A 23,113-nucleotide genomic window follows, 5' to 3' on the forward strand; every position below is an offset into this window, starting at 1 on the left:
ATCACCGCTCCTGCCCATCCAGGGTCCCGGGTTCATCCCGCCAGCTTTGGGGGGTGGCAACAGCTTCATGGGGTCTGCTGCAGGCACCTGTGGACAGGTCTGGTCCCCGCTGGCTCCGCCAGTGGGGGCGCCGGGGGTACCTGTCCCACCTGGGGCGGGGGTGGGGGGTTGGATCCCTCCTCCACCGGCCATTATGCCACCGGTCCCGTTCATGTATCCACCGGGGCTTGGGGTGCTGGGCTCGGGGGCCACCACGGTGTGGGACCCGTTCGCCAGCATCAAGCCTGGGGCCATCCCTTGTGGGTTGCCCGCGACACCTTTAGGGTACCATCTTCACCCGTCAGTTAAGGAGGCAATCTGGCGGGGTGAGTACGTTGATCTTTTCTCCATTTTGAACAGGGAGGTCCCTAAACAGGACAAGGAGGTGGTCCCTGGGGAGAAGGTTAAAAAGACAAAGGTCACGAAATGCTTCAGCTCGTGGCTGTATGCCTTTCTGACCTTTGCGTCGGTGGTAATTCAGAGGCAGCCGGGTAGGGCCGCTGCCTTGCTGAAGTACATCGACCTTATAGCGAGGGCCCATTTTGAATATGGGGGCACCATATGGAGGCATTACGACAAAGGGTTCAGGATGCGTATTGCCCATGACCCCTACTTGCCTTGGGATATGGTGGTACCGGACCTGTGGTTCCAGGCCACGCATATGTCAGGGAAGGAGGGCTGTGATAGGACCAATAGCGGTCACTTTATGGAAGAGGAGCCTGCGACGCCCGCGCCGGCCAAGGCCGTGGCGGGTGCCGTTGGAAAAGGGGCCTCTTTAGTGTGTCACGAGTTCGCTGCAAAGGGGGCGTGTTTCCGCCCCATTTGCAGGTTTCGTCACGCCTGCCTTAAGTTGTGGGGGAAACCATTCCGCAGCCGTGTGCCCCCGCCCCAAGAAGGGGATTGAAAAGAAAGGCTCGGGTCTCCCAAAGCCTCCCCCACCTGCTGGGGGAAAAGGGGCCCAGCCCAATTAATTTAGTGGTGCTTGAGGGTTGGTTGGGCGACTACCACCCTCGCTCGAGAGCGGCCGCTCTCTTGCTAGGTTTTTCAGAGGGATTTAGGATCCCTTACATGGGTGTTAGGAGGGCCTTCATGTCTGACAACCTTAGGTCGGTTGTTGGTCATGAAGACATTGTTAGGGAGAAGATTGGGAAGGAGGTTGCCGAAGGCAGGGTCCTCGGGCCCTTCTCGGAGCCGCCCTTCCCGAATCTTCGGGTGTCTCCCTTAGGTGTGGTCCCCAAAAAGGCGAGTGGTGAATTTAGGTTGATTCACCATTTGTCTTTTCCAAAAGGGGAGTCAGTGAATGATTTCATTCCTGACGAGTTGTGTTCAGTCCGGTATGCATCCTTTGATGCAGCCGTGACTATGGTTAGGAAGTGTGGGGTGGGAGCCCTTATGGGTAAATGCGACATTAAGTCGGCATTCCGGCTCCTCCCCATACACCCAGACGACTTTGAGCTGTTGGGCTTCCATTTCGAGGGGGGTTATTACGTGGACAGAGCTTTGCCCATGGGGTGCTCTGTCTCGTGCTCGCTTTTCGAGAGTTTTAGCACCTTCTTGGAGTGGGCGCTCAGGAGGCAAAGTGGTCTGGGTACGGTCGTTCACTACCTTGATGATTTCCTGTTGGCGGGGCCTGCGCATTCAGAGCAATGTTTTGCTTTGATGCGGGACTTCGAAGCCCTTTGTGCTCAATTAGGGGTGCCTTTAGCCTCTGAGAAGACCGAAGGCCCCGCCACCAGGATTACCTTTCTGGGTATTGAATTGGACTCAGAGGAGCAATCTTCTAGATTGCCCCTAGAGAAGTTGGTAAAGATTAAGCGGAAGCTTGATGAGGTCCTGGGCTGCCGGAAGGTGACCCTACGGCAGCTTCAGGAATTGGCAGGCATTCTTAATTTTGCCTGTCGGGTAGTTGTTCCTGGAAGGGCTTTTTCCAGGAGGTTGTATGATGCGATGAAGGGGCTCCGTTTGCCCCATCATCGTACCCGCCTCTGCGCTGGGGTCAGGGCTGACCTCGGCGTGTGGCGGGATTTTTTGGATAGATTTAATGGGTTGTCTTTCTGGAGGCACGAGCTTCTGTTGGAAGCTGAGTTGCAGCTCTGCTCTGACGCCGCGGGGACTTGTGGTTTCGGGGTGGTGTTAGGTGACCAGTGGTGCTGGTCGGCATGGCCTCCGGAATGGAGTGCCTCTTCATTGGTTAAGGACCTGACGTTCTTGGAGCTCTTCCCCTTAATAGTGGCCTTAGAGCTTTGGGGGGAGCAGTTTAGGGACAAGACCATGCACTTTTGGTGTGACAACCTAGCGGTTGTCCATGTGGTGAATGCCCTGTCCTCAAAGAGCGACAGGGTCATGCGGCTTGTCCGCCATTTTGTGCACAGGTCCTTGTCTCTAAACGCATTGTTTTTGGCTAAGCATGTCCCCGGGTTGGATAACGGGGTTGCTGATGCCTTGTCCTGTGGTCAGTTGTCCAGGTTTCGGACCCTGGCCCCGTGGGCCCGAGAGTTGCCAGAAGCGTTCCCCAGCCACCTCTGGAGTCTGGGGGGGATCCAGAGTGGTGGAGAGACGAGGCATCCCGGGCAATCTCCTTGTCTGTAGCGCCCGGCACCCTCAGGGCATACCAGCGTGCAGGTAAGGAGTTTGGGGAGTTTAGGCAGGGCAGGGGTTACCAGCTTAGTTGGCCTGTCCCTGTAGAGCATTTGGCCGAGTTTTGCGTCCAACTCAGGCAGCGTGGCCTGTCAGTTAGGACGATCCGGTCCCGGTTAGCCGGCCTCGCCTTTCTGTCCAAGGCGGGGGGGTTTGCAGATCTTTCGGGTGACTTTCGCATCCGGAAGATGCTGGAAGGCTGGCTTAGGGAGCAAGCGGGGGCCCCAGGTGACACTCGTCAGGCTCTGACGGTGGAGCAGCTGTCTTTAATCAGCGTGGTTTTTGACAGTCTGTGTTCCTCATTGTACGAGGCCCGTCTTTTTAGGGCAGCGGCCTGTGTCATGTTCTTTGGGGCCCTTCGGGTCAGCGAGGCCATGGCTTCGTCTCAGGCTGACACTTCGCTCCGGGCCTTCCAGTTCGCTGATCTGGCCTTTAGACAAGGGGGGGTGTCCCTTGTAGTGAGGAGGTCTAAAATGGATCAGCTACGCAGAGGGGTTACCTTACAACTTAGTGCGGCCACCGACCAGTCGGTGTGTCCGGTGGCCGCCCTACGGCTTTATTGTGGTATGAGGGGGTCAGGTCAGGGGTACCTGTTTAGGCATTGTGACGGTACCCCTCTGACCCGTTTCCAATTCTGGGCTTTAGTATCTAGGGCGATGGCCCAGGTGGGCATGGATCCCGCCGGTTATGGAACGCATTCGTTCCGTATCGGCGCCGCCACTAGCGCGGCACTTTCTGGTTTCCCGGCCCATCGGATTCGGGAGATCGGCCGCTGGCGGTCAGCGGCATATTTGGGTTATGTTAGGCCCGCTGAGGATCCCAGGCAGGGCTTAGGCTAGGTAACCTCTCTGTGTCTGTGTCCTCTTGCAGGTCCCCAGGCTAACACGAAACCGACGGCGCTGCTGTGTGGCCACAGCATGATTTTCTGGGCCGGCCGCGCGGCAGCCAGGAGCACCATCGGGACCCACCTGTCCCTGGGGCGGTGGGTCAACGTTACCTGGATGGGCCGGAGAGGTATGCGGTGGGAGGGTCTCCTACCGGCGTTGCTGGGCGGTCAGCATTCTGTGGCTGCGCCCGGCAATATGGGGGGCGGCTCCTGGAGTCGCGCCCAAAGGGGTCTGGGTGGGCAGCGTCCTGTGGCCGCACCCAGGTGGCTGGTATTGCACTTAGGTGGCAATGACCTGTGCATACTGGGAGGCCTGGCGCTGCTCATCCAGGCACGCGAAGACCTGCGAAGGCTTCGTGAGGTCTGGCCCACCACGCAAGTGGTGTGGTCAGAAATATTACCTAGGCTTGTGTGGAGGGATGCCTCTTCCCTTAGGGCCATTCACCGGGCTAGGCGACGGGTGAATAGGGCTATGGGTAAAACGGTTAGAGAATTGGGTGGAGTGGTAATACCTCATCCCCTTATATCAATAGACCAGCCATGGCTCTACCGTGATGATGGCGTTCACCTGTCTGAGCAGGGGAATGCCATCTTCTTACAGGACCTGCAGCGGTCTCTGCGTGAGCTGGCGCAGCTAGAGGGGGGAGTCGGGGGGCCAAGATAGAGATCTGACCCCCGCTCCTGTGGCAGGTTAGGGGCGGAAAATTGGGTGGTTTAGCAACCGCGCGTTCTCCCTTGGGCATCTTTGGGGATGATTGACAGGTTCTCCGCAAGCTCATGGAGGGAGTTTCTGCCTGAGCAGCTGGGGGGAACCTGTCTTTGGGTCCTGCACCTTTAATTCCCCGATTCGGGTTAGCCGGTGGGACCCCCCTCATGCACAGCATGGCAGAAAAGGTCACAGGTGACGGCCTGGCCCTCACCTGGACCTTGCATCGAGATACGCCCATGAGTTGCCCAGGAATGTTTGCTGGCATAACGTCATTTCCGCCCCGGAAGTATTTGTTTGACCCTGCAGGTCCATTTCCGGGTCATAGTTGTTTATGCTAATTTATGCAAAGTATTTGAATAAATTATGCAAATTTATGTTAATAAAAATGACCCAATTTTAAATCCAGCTCTGGTGTCCGTGTCGTTACTCCGTCTCTCCAGCAAGGGCAGCGCCGGACTTACCCGGCAGGCAGGCTTTGCTGGAGGGACCGGGAGACACGGTCCCTCATGGCGGCCGCCATTTTGGATCCCGGGCGAAGTCTCGCGATGCGAGACTTCGCCCGGGAGATCAGGGCCTGATTGGCCAGGCCCTGATTGGTCCGGGCGGGGCCTGCTTGCCCTATATAAGGGCGAGCAGGCCCGGGGCTCTCCCTTTTCGCCCGGACTGAGCTCCTGAGCAGACACCCGCCCGCCCTCCACTATTTTGCAGTGTGCTTCGGGGTCGCCCTTAGGGGGCCGAATGGGAATTTTTTGCAGTTCTGCCTCTTAGCTGAGCTGTTTTTTCGCCCATTCCACACTGGGGTGACGGATGTGCGGTTAGGGGGTGCTTGCATTAATTAGGTTAATTGGCTTACCTTTGGTCATTTGGGTAGGCAGGTTAGGGGCGGAAAATTGGGTGGTTTAGCAACCGCGCGTTCTCCCTTGGGCATCTTTGGGGATGATTGACAGGTTCTCCGCAAGCTCATGGAGGGAGTTTCTGCCTGAGCAGCTGGGGGGAACCTGTCTTTGGGTCCTGCACCTTTAATTCCCCGATTCGGGTTAGCCGGTGGGACCCCCCTCATGCACAGCATGGCAGAAAAGGTCACAGGTGACGGCCTGGCCCTCACCTGGACCTTGCATCGAGATACGCCCATGAGTTGCCCAGGAATGTTTGCTGGCATAACGTCATTTCCGCCCCGGAAGTATTTGTTTGACCCTGCAGGTCCATTTCCGGGTCATAGTTGTTTATGCTAATTTATGCAAAGTATTTGAATAAATTATGCAAATTTATGTTAATAAAAATGACCCAATTTTAAATCCAGCTCTGGTGTCCGTGTCGTTACTCCGTCTCTCCAGCAATAAGTAATCAGTAGCTGTTAGATATTTGCCTGGGTGACCTACCCAGACAGGGTAAAAGTCAAAAGTTCCGATTTGTTTATTGCATGTTGATTGGTTGCCTTCTTTTGGTGCTTAAAATGTATCTTTGCAAAACTGCCCTGTTGCTGGGCTAGATTGTATAAATAGGAGAACTGTCATTGTATAGAGCTCTCAATACTCCATTGCTTCTTGACTGAATTGACTTCCTTGTCCTGTTAGCGAAATAAACCTTGCTTGATTCAACCTTGCTTTGAGAGTTATTAGCCATCCAGATTTTTCAGATTATAAGAACAAGAACTGAATTATTGTTCATTCTGACATTGGACAGCATGGAGAAAAAATTGGAACCCTAAAGGTTTGTCAGGACATCTGTTGAGGGTTTGAGGAACAAGTTGCAACACCTAGGAAAGATAAAAATGACTACAAAACATCATCTTCAAGGCTTAATCCTGGTAGATGATCCAAAATTAACTACCTAGCCCAGGGGTAGGCAAAGTTAGCTTTTTTATGATTTGTGGACTTTAACTCCGAGAATTCCTGAGCCAGGAATTCTGGGAGCTGAAGTCCACATGTCATAGAAGAGCCAACTTTGCCTACCGCTGACCTAGCCAGTCAATCTAATTTACCAAAAGATAAGGTTCTCATTCATTCTGCTTCACATAGGTAGGTCAAGACTAGCTGAAGAGTGGGATGGCCTGAAACTTTTTTCTCAATCTATGAGTTGTAGGTGAAGAGGATTTCCTGCCTGGGGAATGGGATAAAAACATCTACGCTGCTTGATAACTGACCTGCCAACAATGGAGTCAAACTGGAAGAAAGAAACTCCAAAGGTCCTAGTTCTAGTGTCTAAACCACGTAGCAATGAAACCAGCACTATCCATTATGCCCTTTGTAGCAGAAGCTACATTTCTATCTGTTCATGATCATGGCATCAAACCATTTTTGTTGGGAGTCCCCAATGAAAAATTATAGTGCCCTAAACCTGATATGGATTGTACGGCTTATATCTTAAAATCTCCAGGTCCTTCTGACCCACCTTCATCTGCTCCAAAATGTTTTATTATCTTGTAATTCTCAAAGGCTTACATTCCACTGTGCCTCTTAGCCTCTCTGTAGCATGTGTATTTTACTTTCAGCAATGTGTTTTCAATTACGTGGAAGCATAGGAGAAAATTAATGAGAAGAAGACATTAGTGGGAAAAAATAATTTGATTCTTACTGCCAGTTCTACACAAAACAGAGCTTCTAAACTATCTGTTGATTTCTCAACCAAAGCTGGCTTGCTCACTGTAACAAACTGCAAAGCTTAATTCTGCACATCTTTTTAGCAAGGGGTTTCAGCAAGAGGGAAAGCAAAAGACAGAGGTTGAATATAATGTGAAGATTTATTATTATTATTATTATTATTATTATTATTATTATTATTATTATTATTATTATTATTATTATTATTTAGATTTGTATGCTGCCCCTCTCCGTATCTGCAACGTATCTGCTTATGGACTATGTTACTTGCAATAATTCAGGAAGTATTGCAGTTCCCATATACAGGTAGTCCTTGACTTACAACCGTTCATTTAGTGACTATTCAAAGTTACAGCAGCACTGAAAACATAATTTATGACCGTCTTTGACACTTATGGCTGTTGCAGCATCTCCATGCTCACGTGGTCCAAATTCAGACGCTTGGCAACCGGTTCATATTTATGATGGTTGCAGCATCCCTGGTCCCCTTTTACAACCGTATCACAAGCAAAAACTATGAAGAAGTCAGAGTCACTTAACAATGGCAGAGTTTCAGGGGTGGATTTCCATCCCCACTACTACCAGTGCGCTGTGTGCACAGCTTTGCTTTTCCTGCATGTGGCCGCGGGCGTCCCAGTGTCTTTTTGCTTCTGTGCATGTGCAGGAAGCAAACGTTTTTGCTTCACCGCATGCATGTGAGATTTCGGTGATTTTTTTTTTTTGCTTCCACACATGCGCAGAAGCAAAATAACCCTGAAATCTCATGCACACACACATTCCATCATGATATTTTTCTTCCTATGCAGGTGCAGAAGCAAAAAACACGCTGGGACTATGCGTGCACACACATGCTATCGGTGCACCATCCTTATCTGTACTGGTAGCCACTCAATACTGCAGCGATTCACATAACAATTGTGCCAAGACAGATCGTAAAACAGGGCAAATTTCAATTAACCAATCTCTCAATTCACAACCGAAATTTTGGGGTCAATTTTGGTGGTATGTCAAGGACTACCTGTAGTAGTATTTGGCACTTTGGAATACCACATTTTATTTGCAAGAGAAATATAGTCTTGAACAGTATAGTAAACTGGAGACAATGTCATAAGTTTATTTACCACAAAGCAGGCATAAACATTGCCAAGTACAGTGGTACCTCTACTTACGAACTTAATTCGTTCCGTGACCAGGTTGTTAAGTAGAAAAGTTTGTAAGAAGAAGCAATTTTTCCCATAGGAATCAATGTAAAAGCAAATGATGTGTGCGACTGGGGAAATCACAGGGAGGGTGGAGGCCTTGTTTCCTCCCAGGAGATTCCTAGAGATGCCCCACGGAGGCTTCTCCCTGCCTTTTCCGGTTACAGTTTCGGAGGCTCATATTTGTAAGTGGAAAATGGTTCTTGAGAAGAGGCAAAAAAATTATGAACACCCAGTTCTTATTTAGAAAAGTTCTTAAGTAGAGGCATTCTTAGGTAGAGGTACCACTGTATTGTTGTTTATCAGTTGTTGAAAGCTTCTCACCTTTACAGTGAAATCTGCGGTGAGAGGACCAGGTATCCTCAATATCTCTTTGTCGGCAAATTTCTGAAACTCAACAGAAGAATTATCCACAATGAAGGATCCAGTGAAGCTGAGACTGTTTTCGCCCTTCACACCTTGAAGAGTTTTGGTTTCTAGATCTGACAAATACAAGCACACGGAAGAGTTACTCACCATTGTTTCCTTGGCACAAGCAAGCAAGAAACTAGATATAAAGCATTATTTGTTTAAATTTAATTGAGCATGTTATTAATGCTTCATCTAGTTCATTTTATACCATTACCTTTGGTTTTCACTTTGCTTCTATCGGTAATCTACTAATCAGTGGTGGGATTCGAATTTTTTGCTACCAGTTCTGTGGGTTTGGCTTGGTGGGCATGGAAGGGGAAGGATATTGTAAAATCTCAATACCCTCCCCATTCTAGGCAAAGGTGACTGCAAAATTCCCATTTCCTCCCAATCAGCTGGGATTCGGGAGGCAGAGAATAGATGGGGATGGGGCCATTCAGAGGCGATATTTACTGGTTCTCTGAACTACTCAAAATTTCCGCTACTGGTTCTCCAAAACTGGTCAGAACCTGGTGAAACCCACCTCTGCTACTGCTGCATTGTGTAAAATTGAACTATTTCTATTACAGCTAACATTTGTATTGGTGTTTCAGTTTCTCTGGACTTAGCTGTGCAGAAGAGAGAATAATTACCCCAAACTCAATGCAGTCTAGCTGTATACAGTCTTCAGAAAGCTGCGCTTTCATTCATTCCTGTCATCCACGGTGATTCAAATGTCATTTTCCATTTTACAAAAAGCACTCATTATTATATCAGGATGATAATGGGTTCTTTCCTTGAGTTGAGATTGAAGTGCTATGTCATTCAGTTTTGAGAGACTGAAAATGCATCGGTTAAGACAGAGGTCTTCAAACTTGATAACTTTAAGACTTGTGGACTTCATGCTGGCTGGTGAATTCTGGGAGTTGAAGTCCACAAGTCTCAAAGTTGCCAAGTTTGGGGACCCCTGGGTCAAGAGGAGAACATTGTAGAGGACAGTGGCTGTTTTGGGTAGAGGACACACATACAGTTTTTGAATTCAGTATAAGTAGTCCTCGACTTATGACCACAATTGAGACCTGCATTTCTGCTGTTAAGGGAGACATTTATAAAGTGAACTTTGCTCCATTTTATGACCATTCTTGCCACATTTGTAACACGAATCACTTTGGTTGCCGATTTAGTAACAGGGTTGTTAAGTGAATCTGGCTTCCCCACTGACATTGCGGGTCACAAAGTCACAAAAGGGGATCACGTAAACCCCTGACACTACAACCGTCATAAATATGAGTTGGTTGCCAAGCCTTTGAATTTTGATCTTGTGACCATGGGGATGTAGCAACGATTCTATAAGCATGAAAAATGATCAGAAGCCATCGTTTTGTTCAGCCATGTTGTAACTTCGAATGGTCACTAAATGAACTATTGTAAGTTAAGGACTACTTGTACGTTGGAGAAAAATATTCTACAGATAAAATCACCGATTTATGATTTATGCCAACCATGTACTTATGACGTATAAAAATGAGACGTCATGATGAAATACAGAAATATATTCAGATTGTCTGGTGGTATACTTTTCATTATATGTAATGACATATTCTTTCTATGGAAATCTTTTTAGAAATCAATGTTTAGCCCAGTGATGCTGAACCTTTTGGGCTCTATAGATTAAATATCAATATCAGCCAAGAATGTGGAATGCCCTCTGGTTGCTATGATTAGGCAACCTACTTGATTAATTAGTTTAAAGATATGATTATTTACCCAGCTTCTGTTTACCTTAGAAGATTAAAAGTCTTCTCTTTGGCTGGAGTAAAAAGTTAATTAGACATTCCTCCATTTAGTTAGCAATTGTATCTTGACAGGATTTGTCTCTATACTATACATATTAACAGGGGTGGGCCACCATTCCTGGCCCTACCGGAATGGCCCTATTGAAAAAAGAATAACTTTTACTGCACTTGTATCAAGGGTGCAGTCAGTGATGGGCTACCAAAATTTTTACTACCACACTGTGGGCATGGCTTATGCATTTTGTTTCAACATCTTTCAGTGCAAATTGGGTGCTCTGGGGTGGAGCTCCAAATTTTGCTACCGGAACTGCGTTCCTGACCGTTCCCATAGGAGCCCATCGCTGGGTGCAGTGCAGAAATCACAGACTGCCCACAAACAGTTGAGGATATTTTTCAATCCTTATATGGATTATTCTTATATTGAAGAAGAGAACCTTTTCTTTCTAATGGTGCTAAATTGAAGAGGATTGAAGCTGTCCCACAGGATCAAATACGGCATCAAAGATAGCCAAAATATGGCAAAAAACAGTTAGGTACCAACTTTGAACTCTTATATTTTTTCAACAACTTGAAGGAAAGTGCTGCAAATTGGAAGTCCTCATTGCAGATGTGCACTTAGTACACCTGCCAAAAATCAACCTGAAAGGCCAAATAGTTTTTCAAGTACAGCAGCCTGAAGATTGCTGTAAATTCATTTTTGAGGGGTTTTTTTTTGCAAAGTTTGAGCCTGAACCATGTAAAAACTAAGAGGACTAGGTACATGAGGTTTTGCCAGTTCATAAAGCCTTACAAGGCGTGCAGGTTCTCCAAATATCTCAAACATACTACTGAAAGTTCTGGAAGTTGGCCCAAGATGTCATTTTTGCTGACTCAGCATTTTGCAACCTTTTACCACGAGGTCTCCTAGCACTCCCAATTTTTAGTCTTTTGAACTAAAATGTTGCACAGCATAGTTTATATAATAAAGAAATTATGTGCCAAATTTCATCAAAATCTGAAATGGTAAGGTGGGGACCACTGGTCCACTTGACACGGAATGACTCAACTACAAGTCCAGAGAGGCGGAGCTTCTGAATATGGGGCTGCTCATCTCAAGAGATATTTCCAACCTAGGCAAAACTTTGCTCAAGAAATCACATCTCTGTGTTTGTGATTTCTATAGGGCTCAGTGTGTCAAGGATTCAGAAAATGACTACCTTGACTCTGCTGGTGTCTCTCTCTTTCTCACACACACACCCCTGGAAAAATGTGGCCTCTCCAGACCCTCTGGAAATTGCACAAGAGAGCTCTGCATATACAGGACGTCCAAAATCTCAGAAAATCATGGGAAAATGGATGTGTAATTTTCGGACGCCTTATTGCTGGGAGGAGAGCCATGTTTTCTTATGCAACCTTCCAAAGGATCCATCACCATCACTGCTCTAGGCTTTATATTTTGGAAGTTTACATTGTCAAGGTTTCTCCATGATCAGTATAATAAATACCCACTGCTTGCTAAAGGGCCATATTTTTTCCAAGCATTTAGCAAGGTCACAATCTTTGTGGCGTGCATTCTGCCTGCTTCTAAGACTACACTCACTGCTATATGTACACTTTCCAAACCCATTTTGCACTAATTTACTCAATGTGATGCCTCAGATATGGTTAATTTTGCCTTTGTACTCCATTTTAATTGTGCACACTATCTCTTCTCTTCTTGCAAAAGCCTACTGACATATGCAATGCATACTTTAATGTATTTTATTGTTTCCTTTAATACATTTGCTCTTTTACTTATCACCATTACTATCTATTTAGGGAACATGAAATGAATAGGGAAAAATAATTATAGAAAGAGAGAGTCGGTTTGGTGTAGTGGTTAAGCATCAGGCTAGAAATAGAGACTGTGAGTTTTATTTATTTTAATTTATTTTATTTATTTATTAGATTTGTATGCCGCCCCTCTCCGCAGACTCGGGGCGGCTCACAACAATAATAAAAAACAATGTATCACAAATCTAATATTAAAAAGACTCTACAAACCCCTTATTTAAAAAGCCAGACACACACACAAACATACCATCCATAAATTATATAGGCCAGGGGGAGATGTTTCAATTCCCCCATGCCTGACGGCAGAGGTGGGTCTTCAGAAGCTTTCAAAAAGCAAGGAGGGTGGAGGCAATCCTAATCTCTGGGGGAGCTGGTTCCAGAGGGTCGGGGCCGCCACAGAGAAGGCACTTCCCCTGGGTCCCCCCAGACAACATTGTTTAGTTACTTTTGCTTTGGGCATGTAACCAGCTGGGTCACCTTGGGCCAGCCAATTTATCTCAGCCTTGGGAAGGAAGCAATGGCAAACTACATCTGGAAAACTTTTCCAAGGAAACTGCAGGGGCTTCTCCAGACACTAAGAACTACACATGGAAGAAAAAAAATCTAACATTCAGGACCATTGATAATATTATATTGCTATTCCAAATACAGTTTCAATGGGTTAGCAGTAATACTTAAAACATAGACTTGTATACCACTTCATAGTGCTTTACAGCCCTCTCTAAGTGGTTTACTGAGTCAGCATATTGCGCCCAACAATTTGGGTCCTCATTTTACTGACCCTTAGAAGGATGGAAGGCTGAGTTAATCTTGAGCCTGGTGAGATTCAAATTGCCAAATTGCAGGCAGGCGGCAGTCAACACAAGTAGCCATCAATGCTCCATTCTAACCACTGCATCACCATGGCTCTTAAACTGGCTCTCTGTTTAAATACTTATTGGAATTCAATTTCTACCCTACAGCACTAAACTTATCTTTCAGGGCAGTGGTCCCCAACTCCTGGGCTGCCGCACTGGGTTGCGGCATGCTAGAAACTTGGGTCCTCAAACAAGAGAAGCCCCAACCACGGGATGCAGGCAGCATACGAAACCATGTACTTTCCGGTCCATGGTAAAACCTCTCTCCACAGAACCAGTCCCTGGTCCTCAAAAGGTTGGGGGCCACTGCTTCAGAGTCTTTCTAAGCCTTTCAATTATCTAATAATAGTCTGGATGGTGTCAGCTGAATTATCATAGTTCAACACAGAAATATGTGTTTCATGCTACAACTACAACATAATAACTGACAATACTGCTACCTTTCAAAAAGACCTTGACCATGTATCAAAATGGTCAAACAACTGGCAACTTCTCAACCAATAAATGCTCTGTCTTACACATCGGCAAAACGAATCAGAACACAAAATACAAACTTGAAGGACATGACCTTATGGATGACCCTTCACTTGGACACGACCTTATAGATGACCCTCACTCTGTCAAGGACCTTGGAGTATCAAATGATCTAAGTGCCAGAGCCCCTGTAACAACATTGCCAAAAAGGCACTAAGAGTTATTAATCTAATCCTGGTAGCTTCTTCTCTGGCAATATTAATCTACCAACCAGAATCTACAAAACATTTGCTAGATCAATTCTTGAATAAATCTCACCTGTCTGGAACCTGCACTGCATATCAGATATCAATACAATCGAGAGAGTCCAAAAATATTTCACAAGAAGAGTTCTCCACTGCTCACAACAGAATATCTTATTCCATCAAACTTGAAATTTTGGGTTTAGATAGCTTAGAACTTCTTCGTCTTTGATCTGATCTAAATGTAGTTCACAAAATCATCCTACCTACCTGTTCTATCTGTCAATGATTTCTTCTGTGATTTCTTTCCCAAACCCCCAAAACTTTAATCTTAGACTGTCTACAGTCAACTTCTCCCCATTTCTAAGAGGTTTGTAACGGGCATGCATAAGTGCACCATTGTGCCCACTATCCCTGTCCTACTGCCTAATTTATTTATACCTACTTTGCTAATGTTTATGTTTATACCAATACCTACTACCTTGTACATGCTTGACAAATAAATAAAAAAAACCTATACTGTAACTCTGCTCCCCTCTTACTCTATTATTAAATACAGGGATAAAAGTAACAGGCCACTACTCCCTAATCTAGTGAAAATTATTGTTCCCTCTCTTGTATTTCTAGGCACTGCTTTCTGTAAATGCTTTTCTCTCCTGCTCTCCTTAATTCCATTGGCAGCGGAGTACCAAAATGATAATGTTTATTAGTCTGAGAAACATCATGCATGGCAAATAAGAGCCATAGGAGTTCAGGCCAAGCATTCTCAAAATAATATTTAATTCTTACTGTTCTATCTTGTAGGCAAATATGACATATTTCCCCCTCTTTCATAGTTTATAAATTGCAATCTACTGACAAATAGGACCGTACAATAGTTTCAGTAGAATTGGAGAAAAAGCTTGATTGAATTCTTTCACTGAAAAAGGGGAATAGGAAACTTGTTGAAAGCGGCATATAATGTATTAAAACCAAACAAGGTTAGGAATAAAGCATAGTAACTGGGAAAAATATATGTTGCATACAATATTTTATCTGTACAGGCAGCATATAGGAAAGTTAGAAAGCAATTGATTAGAATATTATGAAAAGCTTCTTCTGCCTTTTTCTATCATTATATATTCTAAGTAAGGAATCAGTATATTTTTACACAAGCCTCCAAGGTGGTAGGAACAAACTTCAAATGCCAACAAAATTTAGATTTAGCCACAATTTTTGGTTTACATTTAGATTTTCTCGTCTTTCAATTATATATGTATGTATGTATGTATGTATGTATGTATGTATGTATGTATGTATGTATAAGGGGCGTACATAAGTGCACCGGTGTGCCTTTCGTCCCCTGTCCAATTGTCTTTCCTTTCTCTCACTTATCATATATATTTTCTTTCTTTCATATATCTTCTCCTCTAAGTTCACTTTTACCCTTATACTGTATATATATTACTACATGTCTATTTTTCTTCCTATGTATTTGTGCATTGGACAAATGAATAAATAAATAAATAAATAAATAAAATAAATAAGAAGAGCCATGCTGAATCAGGCCAAAGCATTCTGTGTCACACAAGTGGCCCACCAATTGTCCATGGGGATATTGAGCAGAAAGAGAAGGCAAGACCCTCCCTTTCCCTTTACCCCACAACAAGTGGTACTCAAGGGAATCCTGCCTGCCTCAACCAACATAGAGGCAGCACTTGGACATCTGTTTCAATAACCATCTATATGCTTTGCATCCATGAATCTGTCTAATCCTGCCTTGAAGCTATCAAGGCTGACTACTGTCACGACCTCTTCTGGAAGTGAATTCCATAAACCAACAACCCTCTGGGTGAAGAAATAGTTTCCTTGATTTGTCCTCACTTTCTTACCTATGAGCTTTAGAGAATGCCCCCTTGTCCTAGTATTGTGTGACAGAGAAAAGAATTTTTCTCTATCCACCTTTTCTATCCCATGCATGATTTTATACACTTCGATCAAGTCACCCCTTAAACGCCGTCTTTCAAGGCTGAAGAGACCAAGGCATTGTAACCTGTATACACACACACACACACACAAACAAACACCCCCCCATCATAACACTTGTCAATCACATTCTAATTCATAAGACCTATATAATTCCCAAACATTTTCCTTCCACCTTTTTATTTTCTATGGGTAACTCCTTTAATATCATAATCTGGTTGTTGATTCTTTTACCCTTTGCTCTATGAAACAAAGCTAAGTATAAGAACAATGTGTTAAATTCATCTGTAATTTCAGCTCAATACTTTTGTTTCTTATCAACAAAAAACACATTTTACAGAAATTTTGTATGCACACATGCACTAATATACCAAGTGGAAAACCAGGCAGCAATTTTAGAACAGACTCTACTTTCTTATAAATTAGGATTATCCTAGTTGGTATTATTATTGATATTATTTAAAGTTGTATGCTGCCTGATCCAACCCCTCTGTGCAACTTACAACAATCAACCAAAGCAACAAGGCTTAAAATTAAGAGACTCCAGAAATAATAATTAGCTAGTAAATAATTAGCTAGTAAAATTAAGTCATAGCAATATTTCACGATTAAAAATGGAATCAAGTGGTGGTTGACCCAGGTGACAAAACTAGGGGATTAGGTGGCATGTAGCATATGTCAAGGTTACAGAAATTATAAACATAGAAATGAAATAAAAATAATTATTTGAGAAGTGGCATCATCAGTATAAGGGACATAATACCAGTCTGCCAAATATAAATTGAGTGAGGATGAGAGATACTTAGGGAATGGTATCAGAGGGAAGAAGAGGAAGTAGAAAGGAGTGGAAAGAAGTAAAAAATTTAGAGAGTTAATACAGAGATGATGAATGGAGGGAAGGAGAAGGGGGAAAGAAGGAGTAAGGAAGTAGGAAGAGGGGGTTAAGGTTGAGAGAGGGGAGTGTTGAGTTAGACTGAAAAATAGGTGAAAAAGGTGCAAAAAAGATATTGGTTTATGAAATATTTAAAATGTATATGTATCTTATTGATATATTTTAAGTCCTATGTGTTTTGTTAAAGAAATGGAATTCGTGGAGAAAAATAACATTTTTTGTTAAAAACCAACCAAAGCAAATACAGTAAAATAATAATAATAAAAATTAAGCAGAAAAATAGCATCTAATGGTCATCTGGACTTTTGCGGCCCTGATATGGACTCTCTATAAATATACAAAGCCTCTTGTTCATGTTTCAATCTCCCTGAAATAAAGGAGCCATACAGCCTTGTTTGAAACAGAGTTCCAAAGGTTATTAGAAGCATTTCAATATAACAAGCGTATTTTTACTTACATAAATGATCAGGACCTTTCAGCACTAGGCGAACATGACGACTTCCATAGGGAATAACAACAACAGTGTCATCCACTGGATTGGTGGGAGGCAGGAAAGCAAAAAAACACACATGGTGAATAAGCAAAGGAAGCTCGACCAAGCAGAGAAAACCATTTTCATGGGAAAATTGCAAGCCATACTTTGGTCCCTTAAAATAAAAACACTCAAATCCAATGAACCCTGAAGAGAAATTAAATGTGAAACAAGCCTGCTTTATATGCCTAGTCAATGGCCTTGTTTTCGAGAAAAAACTGTTTAAATTAAGCAAAGTCTCTTGTAAAACAAACCCTTATGGCCTTCGTGCATCAGTTCTTCTTCATGCCTACTCCTGTTCTTCAAGAATTTGCACAAAGAATTTTCATGAACATTCAAAATTAAAATGAACAAGAAACATAAAAACATAGAAGATTGACGGCAGAAAAAGACCTCATGATCCATCTAGTCTGCCCTTATACTATTTCCTATATTTTAATCTTAGGATGGATATATGTTTATCCCAGGCATGTTTAAATTCAGTTACTGTGGATTTACCAACCACGTCTGCTGTAAGTTTGTTCCAGAAAAATAATATTTTCTCATGTTGCTTCTGATCTTTCCCCCAACTAACCTCAGATTGTGGCCCCTTGTTCTTGTGTCCACTTTCCTATTAAAAACACTTCCCTCCTGAACCTTATTTAACCCTTTAACATATTTAAATGTTTTGATCATGTCCCCCTTTCCCTTCTGTCCTCCAGATTATACAGATTGAGTTCATTAAGTCTATCTTGACAAGTTTTATGTTTGGACCCCGTCTTTGGACCCGTTCATTTTTGTCAATATCTTTTTGTAGGTGAGGTCTCCAGAACTGAACACAGTATTCCAAATGTGAAATATAACCAAACTTTAAAATTACTTTCTATGGCTAAAGTAAAGTGTTTGCTATGCTGATATTCAGTGATTACTTTATGTTACTGAGATGATGTGGAGGTGAATAGGGAGGAGATGGAAAGCTTCTTTATATAAATCTACGAAAATAACTGTATGCTGCATTTGTAAAGTCATGGTATACATAAGTATCACAGAAAAAGGAGAAAATAACCAAGGGGTACCAGGATGAGCAATCTTTCTCAGACTGTAGTTAATTGCGCAATGACTCAGATATTAAATATGCATTCAACATGTACACTGAAAATCAAAATAAGGATTTTAAAAGTCTATCGATCACTCATTCATTTCAGTTCAGAAATAATGTTAAAATGTTATTTATTTATTTATTTAATTTATTTATTAATTGGACTTCTATGCCACCCCTCTCTGAGGACTCGGGGCGGCTTATAACATATAATAAACAATATACAATATCTTTGATCCAATTAATTAATTTAAAGGTCTAAACCCCCCAAAAATCCCATCAAAAAGAGTCATTCCATTCGCTCAGCATTGTATCATTTGTATCATTTTAAACACAAGTAGTGCGTTATATTATTTGGATATAATGGGATTTATGTTATGGTCTAAAGGTTATTAACACGCACATAATTTAGATAGTTTCAATCTTGAAAGAGAAAGAAAAAAGGGGTCATGTCAACATGAATTATGGTTTCTGAAATAGTATTGTTAATATTTGTTTGTATCCCAACTTTATTATTTTTTAAAAAAATAACTCAAAGCAGTGACCTTACCTAATATTACTTTCTCCTCTATTGTCCCGACAACAACATTGTGAGGTGGATTGAGATAGATTCACCCAATTCACTATCATGGCTAAGACAGAACCTGAACTCATGGTTTCCCATTTTCTAGCCTGGTGCCTTTATATCTATATCTAAATCAAATTGATCTGCAGCTTAAGGTTGCTTAAAATATACATCTTGTTTTAATAAAAAGCTGCAAAATGCTCAAATGATTTATTATATAATAATCAAGCTTAATTTTTAATATTGATATCAATTGTGTATTGTTACTTAATGTTGATTATGCTTATTAAAAATTAAGAAAAACCAAAAAGGAAAAGAAAAGAAACAAGAAAAAAAACCTTTCTCCTTCTTTATGCTCCAGTGTTTATAACCATTTATGCTCTATGTACCCTGCTAAGATAGGGAGGCCTTGGAAGATCAAGGCAGCCATAGAATACTTAATAGCATTAAATATTTATGTGTTGTATGTACATGGATCCCTTATTGTTTTTTCAAATGCTTAATTGCACACTTGAGTCAAAAAGCAAAACTGCTAATGCACTTCTCTCAATACACAATTCTACTGCCATCAGATAAAAAGTACCAAGAGCTTTGTCATCATACTGGGAATTGTAAAACACAATAACTAGGGAGTTGCAGCAATCCCTGAAAAGGAAAGTTACCAACAGGAAACAAATGGCAGATGTGTATAAATAAATGGCCAAGAGATCCTGTCAGTTGAGTAATAATCTCCAATAAGCAATAAATAATAGAAATCAAAGGTTGCTGTGAAACAGAGGGGAGATAGCTATTCTCCCTCCTTCTTGAAGAGTCCCCAATGAAATTTATAATGAAATTTTTTGGATACATAAAAGCAAGAATTTTTTTCACGCAGTGCAATACATTTAGCTTGTAAGGATGATCTCTGACCTAACAACCATTTGTTTTGACAAGTATATCTTACTTCAAGGACCCTGCCCCTCATGTGCTGCGGGTGAGCCTCCTAGGACACCAAACTGACCAATTGGAGACACATATTTCTGGATAAATTATTAGGTCTTTGGTTTAGTTCTTTCTTTATATTTTCTACAAACTCCTGCGGTCTCTAAATGGTTTCTCGTAAACACAGATGTTGTATGATCTGTGGCCAACTCTGAAATACCCACCCAAAAGTGCATTTTTTCCATTTTTTAGTATATTTGTTATTAATTTTATTTATTTCAAAAAACCAGCTTTCTGGTCCTGTTTAGTGCGAACTCAACTTTCCTTTCAACACATTTCTTCTTTCAATCATTTCATCTTTTAAAACTGGTTTAAAATAATGATGTAAGAATAATTGCTAGAAGCCAGTTCATTTTTTGTATTTATTTTACGCAGGGCTAATCATAGCCACACTCTAAAATGTTATCATAAACTCACAAACGGAAAGAAATGCCCTTTTAAAGTACTTTTCCCCCTCAAGTATGTTTTTCCATTTTCAAATATTAAAATGTGTTAGCAAGACCTTTTGGGTCTCTGTAATATAATAATAGGTTTAAAAGAAGTTAATGGAACGAGACTTGTGAAAATAGAAAGTCTGTGTTTATCTCCCGGTCATTTGAAGTACAAACAACCACAAGTTTTCTTTATTTTCTTTTTAATTTCCAGCGAACTCAATATTGTCAAAGGGGCTTTTGATATGCATTCCTTCCCTCTGTGATATAGAAACTGTATAATGTACTACTAAAACTGTCTTTTTATTTGTAACCTTCCACTGGGCGAAATGGTGATCTATCACTCCTGGGCAGTGATGAAATCCAGATTTTTTTTACTATCAGTTCTGTAGACGTGGCTTGGTGGGCATAGTGTGGCTTGGTGGATGTGGCAGGGAAAGGATACTGCAAAATTCCCATACCCACCCAACTTCTGGGGGAAGGATATTTCAAAATCTCCATTCCCACCCCACTCTGGGGCCAGCCAGAGGTGATATTTGCTGGTTCTCCGAACAATTCAAAATTTCCGCAACCGGTTCTCCAGAACCTGTTTAGAACCTGCTGGATTTCACTCCTACTCCAAGGGAACTGAAATCTGGCAAAGCTATGGCATCATTCCAATGCTCCCTATAAGAAAAGTCACTGGGGAAGCCATTGGAGAGTTAAACACTGCTCCCATTCTTAATGGGGTTTTTTTTTTGACTGCCTATGGTCAGTTGGTTCCTCTATTTAGGTAAGGAAATGTATCTGAAAAAATAACCCAACAGGTCGCAGGTTGTCTAGTACAGTGTTTCCCAACCTTTTTGGAGCCGCGGCACATTTTTCATATTTTCAAAATCCTGGGGAACATGGGGGGGGGGGGGGGCGCTAAAAAAAGTTTGGACAAAAAAAATCTCTCTTCCTCCCTTTCGCTCTATTTCTCTCTCCCTCCCTCTTTCTCTCTCTTCCTTCCTTTCTCTCTCCATCCCTCTTTCTTTCTCTCTTCCTTCCTTCCTCTCTTTCTGTCTCCTCCTTCCTCTCTCATCTCTTTCCTTCCTCTCCCTCCCTTTCTCTCTTTCCTTTCTCTCCCTTTCTGTCTATCCTTTCTATCTCTCACCCCTTCTCCCTCTTTCATTCCCTTTCTCTCCCTCCCTTTCTCTCTCATTCCTTTCTCTCCCTCTTTCCTTCCTATCTCTCTTTCTTTTTCTCCCTCCTTCATATCTTCTTTCTCTCCCCCTTCCTCCCTCTTTCCTTTCTCCCCCTCCCTTTCTCTTCCTTTTTCTCTATCCTTTCTACTTCTTACTCTTTCTTTCTCTCCCTCCTTCATTCAATTTTCTCTCCCTCCCTTTCTCTCCCTTTCTCTCTCTTTCCTTTCTCTCCCTCCCTTTCTCTTCCTTTTTCTCTATCCTTTCTACTTCTTACTCTTTCTTTCTCTCCCTCCTTCATTCAATTTTCTCTCCCCCCCTTCCTCCCTCTTTCCTTTCTCTCCCTCCCTTTCTCTTCCTTTTTCTCTATCCTTTCTACTTCTTACTCTTTCTTTCTCTCCCTCCTTCATTCAATTTTCTCTCCCGCCTCCCTCCCTCTTTCCTTTCTCCCCCTCTTTCTCTTCCTTTATCTCTATCCTTTCTACTTCTTACTCTTTCTTTCTCTCCCTCCTGCATTCAATTTTCTCTCCCCCCCTTCCTCCCTCTTTCCTTTCTCCCCCTCCCTTTCTCTTCCTTTTTCTCTATCCTTTCTGCTTCTTACTCTTTCTTTCTCTCCCTCCTTCATTCAATTTTCTCTCCCTCCCTTACTCTCTCTTTCCTTTCCCTCCCTCCCTTGTTCTCCCCTGGGGCTGCCTGTGCCTGCCCTGCACCACCCAACACGGACGGACAGCCCCCGGTCGTCGGTTCGTCGCCCCCCACCCCCCCACGGAGGGAGATCAGGCTGGCGAGGGTGGTAGAACTACGTCACCAGCCACTGGAGGGAGATCGGGCTGGCGGGGGCGGCGAATCCACCTCCCCAGCCGCGCGGAGGGAAATCCGGTAGGCGGGCGGGTGGCCGCGGCTCCCTGCGCGCCCCTGGAAAAGCGTACAGGGAACGGTGCCCGGGGCCGCTTTAGCCGCCCCCCGCTCCCCCCGCCATCTCCCCGCGACTGCCTGTGCCGCTGCAGCCGCGCCCCCCCCCGCTCCCACCGCCAGTGCCCTCCCGCCGGGCCCCAAAGGACACTTGCCGATGACGACAGGGAACCTTCAGCTGGGCGGGCGCTGCCGTGCCGGTGTCTCCGACCTCCCGGTTCCTGCTCGATGCCGCGGTTTCTGGCGCTCTCCTGCTGGGCCCCAAAGAAGGAAGGCGGGAAAAAGGCGCGAAGAATGGAGCTCTCCTTCCTGCCTGCCTTCTTTGGGACCCAGCAGGAGAGCGCCAGAAACCGCGGCATCGGGCAGGAGCGGAGAGGTCAGAGGCACCGCAGCGCCCTGCCCAGGCGGCACACCTGGCGGTGTGTCGCGGCACACCAGTGTGCCGCGGCACACCGGTTGGGAAACGCTGGTCTAGTACACTGAAAATTCTGCTGAAATCTTACTTTGTCTTTAAGTGCTCAGTTCCACCAAAGCCAAGAGAAGAATTTCAATGCCCCTTTTAAAGTCAAGCTGGTAGAGGTGTGGAGCTATGCCCCTGAAGGTTCTCTGGAAGCCAAAAATGCCCTCCCAGAGCCTCTGTGCGAGCCAGCACATTGGCCGGCACACACATGCACATTGGAGCTGAGCTAGGGCAACAGCTCGCATGCCAGCAGATATGGCTCTGTGTGCCACCTGTGGCACCCATGTCATAGGTTCGCCATTACTGGTCTAGACTAACCGAAAGCTTAACATTAGCAAGAACATCTCTCTTTAGACCCTTGGTTCTCTGTGTTTTGGCAAGGCAATATTTAATAAGTTGACATAGATACAGGCTTCTCAACTTAAAGTCAGCAGAAACTACATTAGAATATAATAGAATACAATTCTTTTATTGGCCAAATGTGATTGGACAC

General features: G+C 43.9%; 1 protein-coding gene across 2 annotated transcripts in view; it reads right to left on the bottom strand.

Annotated features, from left to right (window-relative positions):
- ADAMTSL1 (ADAMTS like 1) overlaps window positions 1-23,113 on the bottom strand; it is a 637,539-nt gene that overhangs the window by 136,292 nt on the left and 478,134 nt on the right. For both annotated transcript variants that reach the window (XM_070742526.1, XM_070742525.1), the window contains exons 7-8: window positions 16,956-17,030; window positions 8,395-8,552 (exon numbers count right to left, since the gene is read on the bottom strand). In XM_070742526.1, the coding sequence (XP_070598627.1) occupies window positions 8,395-8,552; window positions 16,956-17,030 (233 nt within the window). The remainder of the gene's footprint in view (window positions 1-8,394; window positions 8,553-16,955; window positions 17,031-23,113) is intronic.

Source organism: Erythrolamprus reginae, chromosome 2 (genome assembly GCF_031021105.1).
Source record: "Erythrolamprus reginae isolate rEryReg1 chromosome 2, rEryReg1.hap1, whole genome shotgun sequence".
Classification (NCBI taxonomy): Eukaryota; Metazoa; Chordata; class Lepidosauria; order Squamata; family Dipsadidae; genus Erythrolamprus; species Erythrolamprus reginae.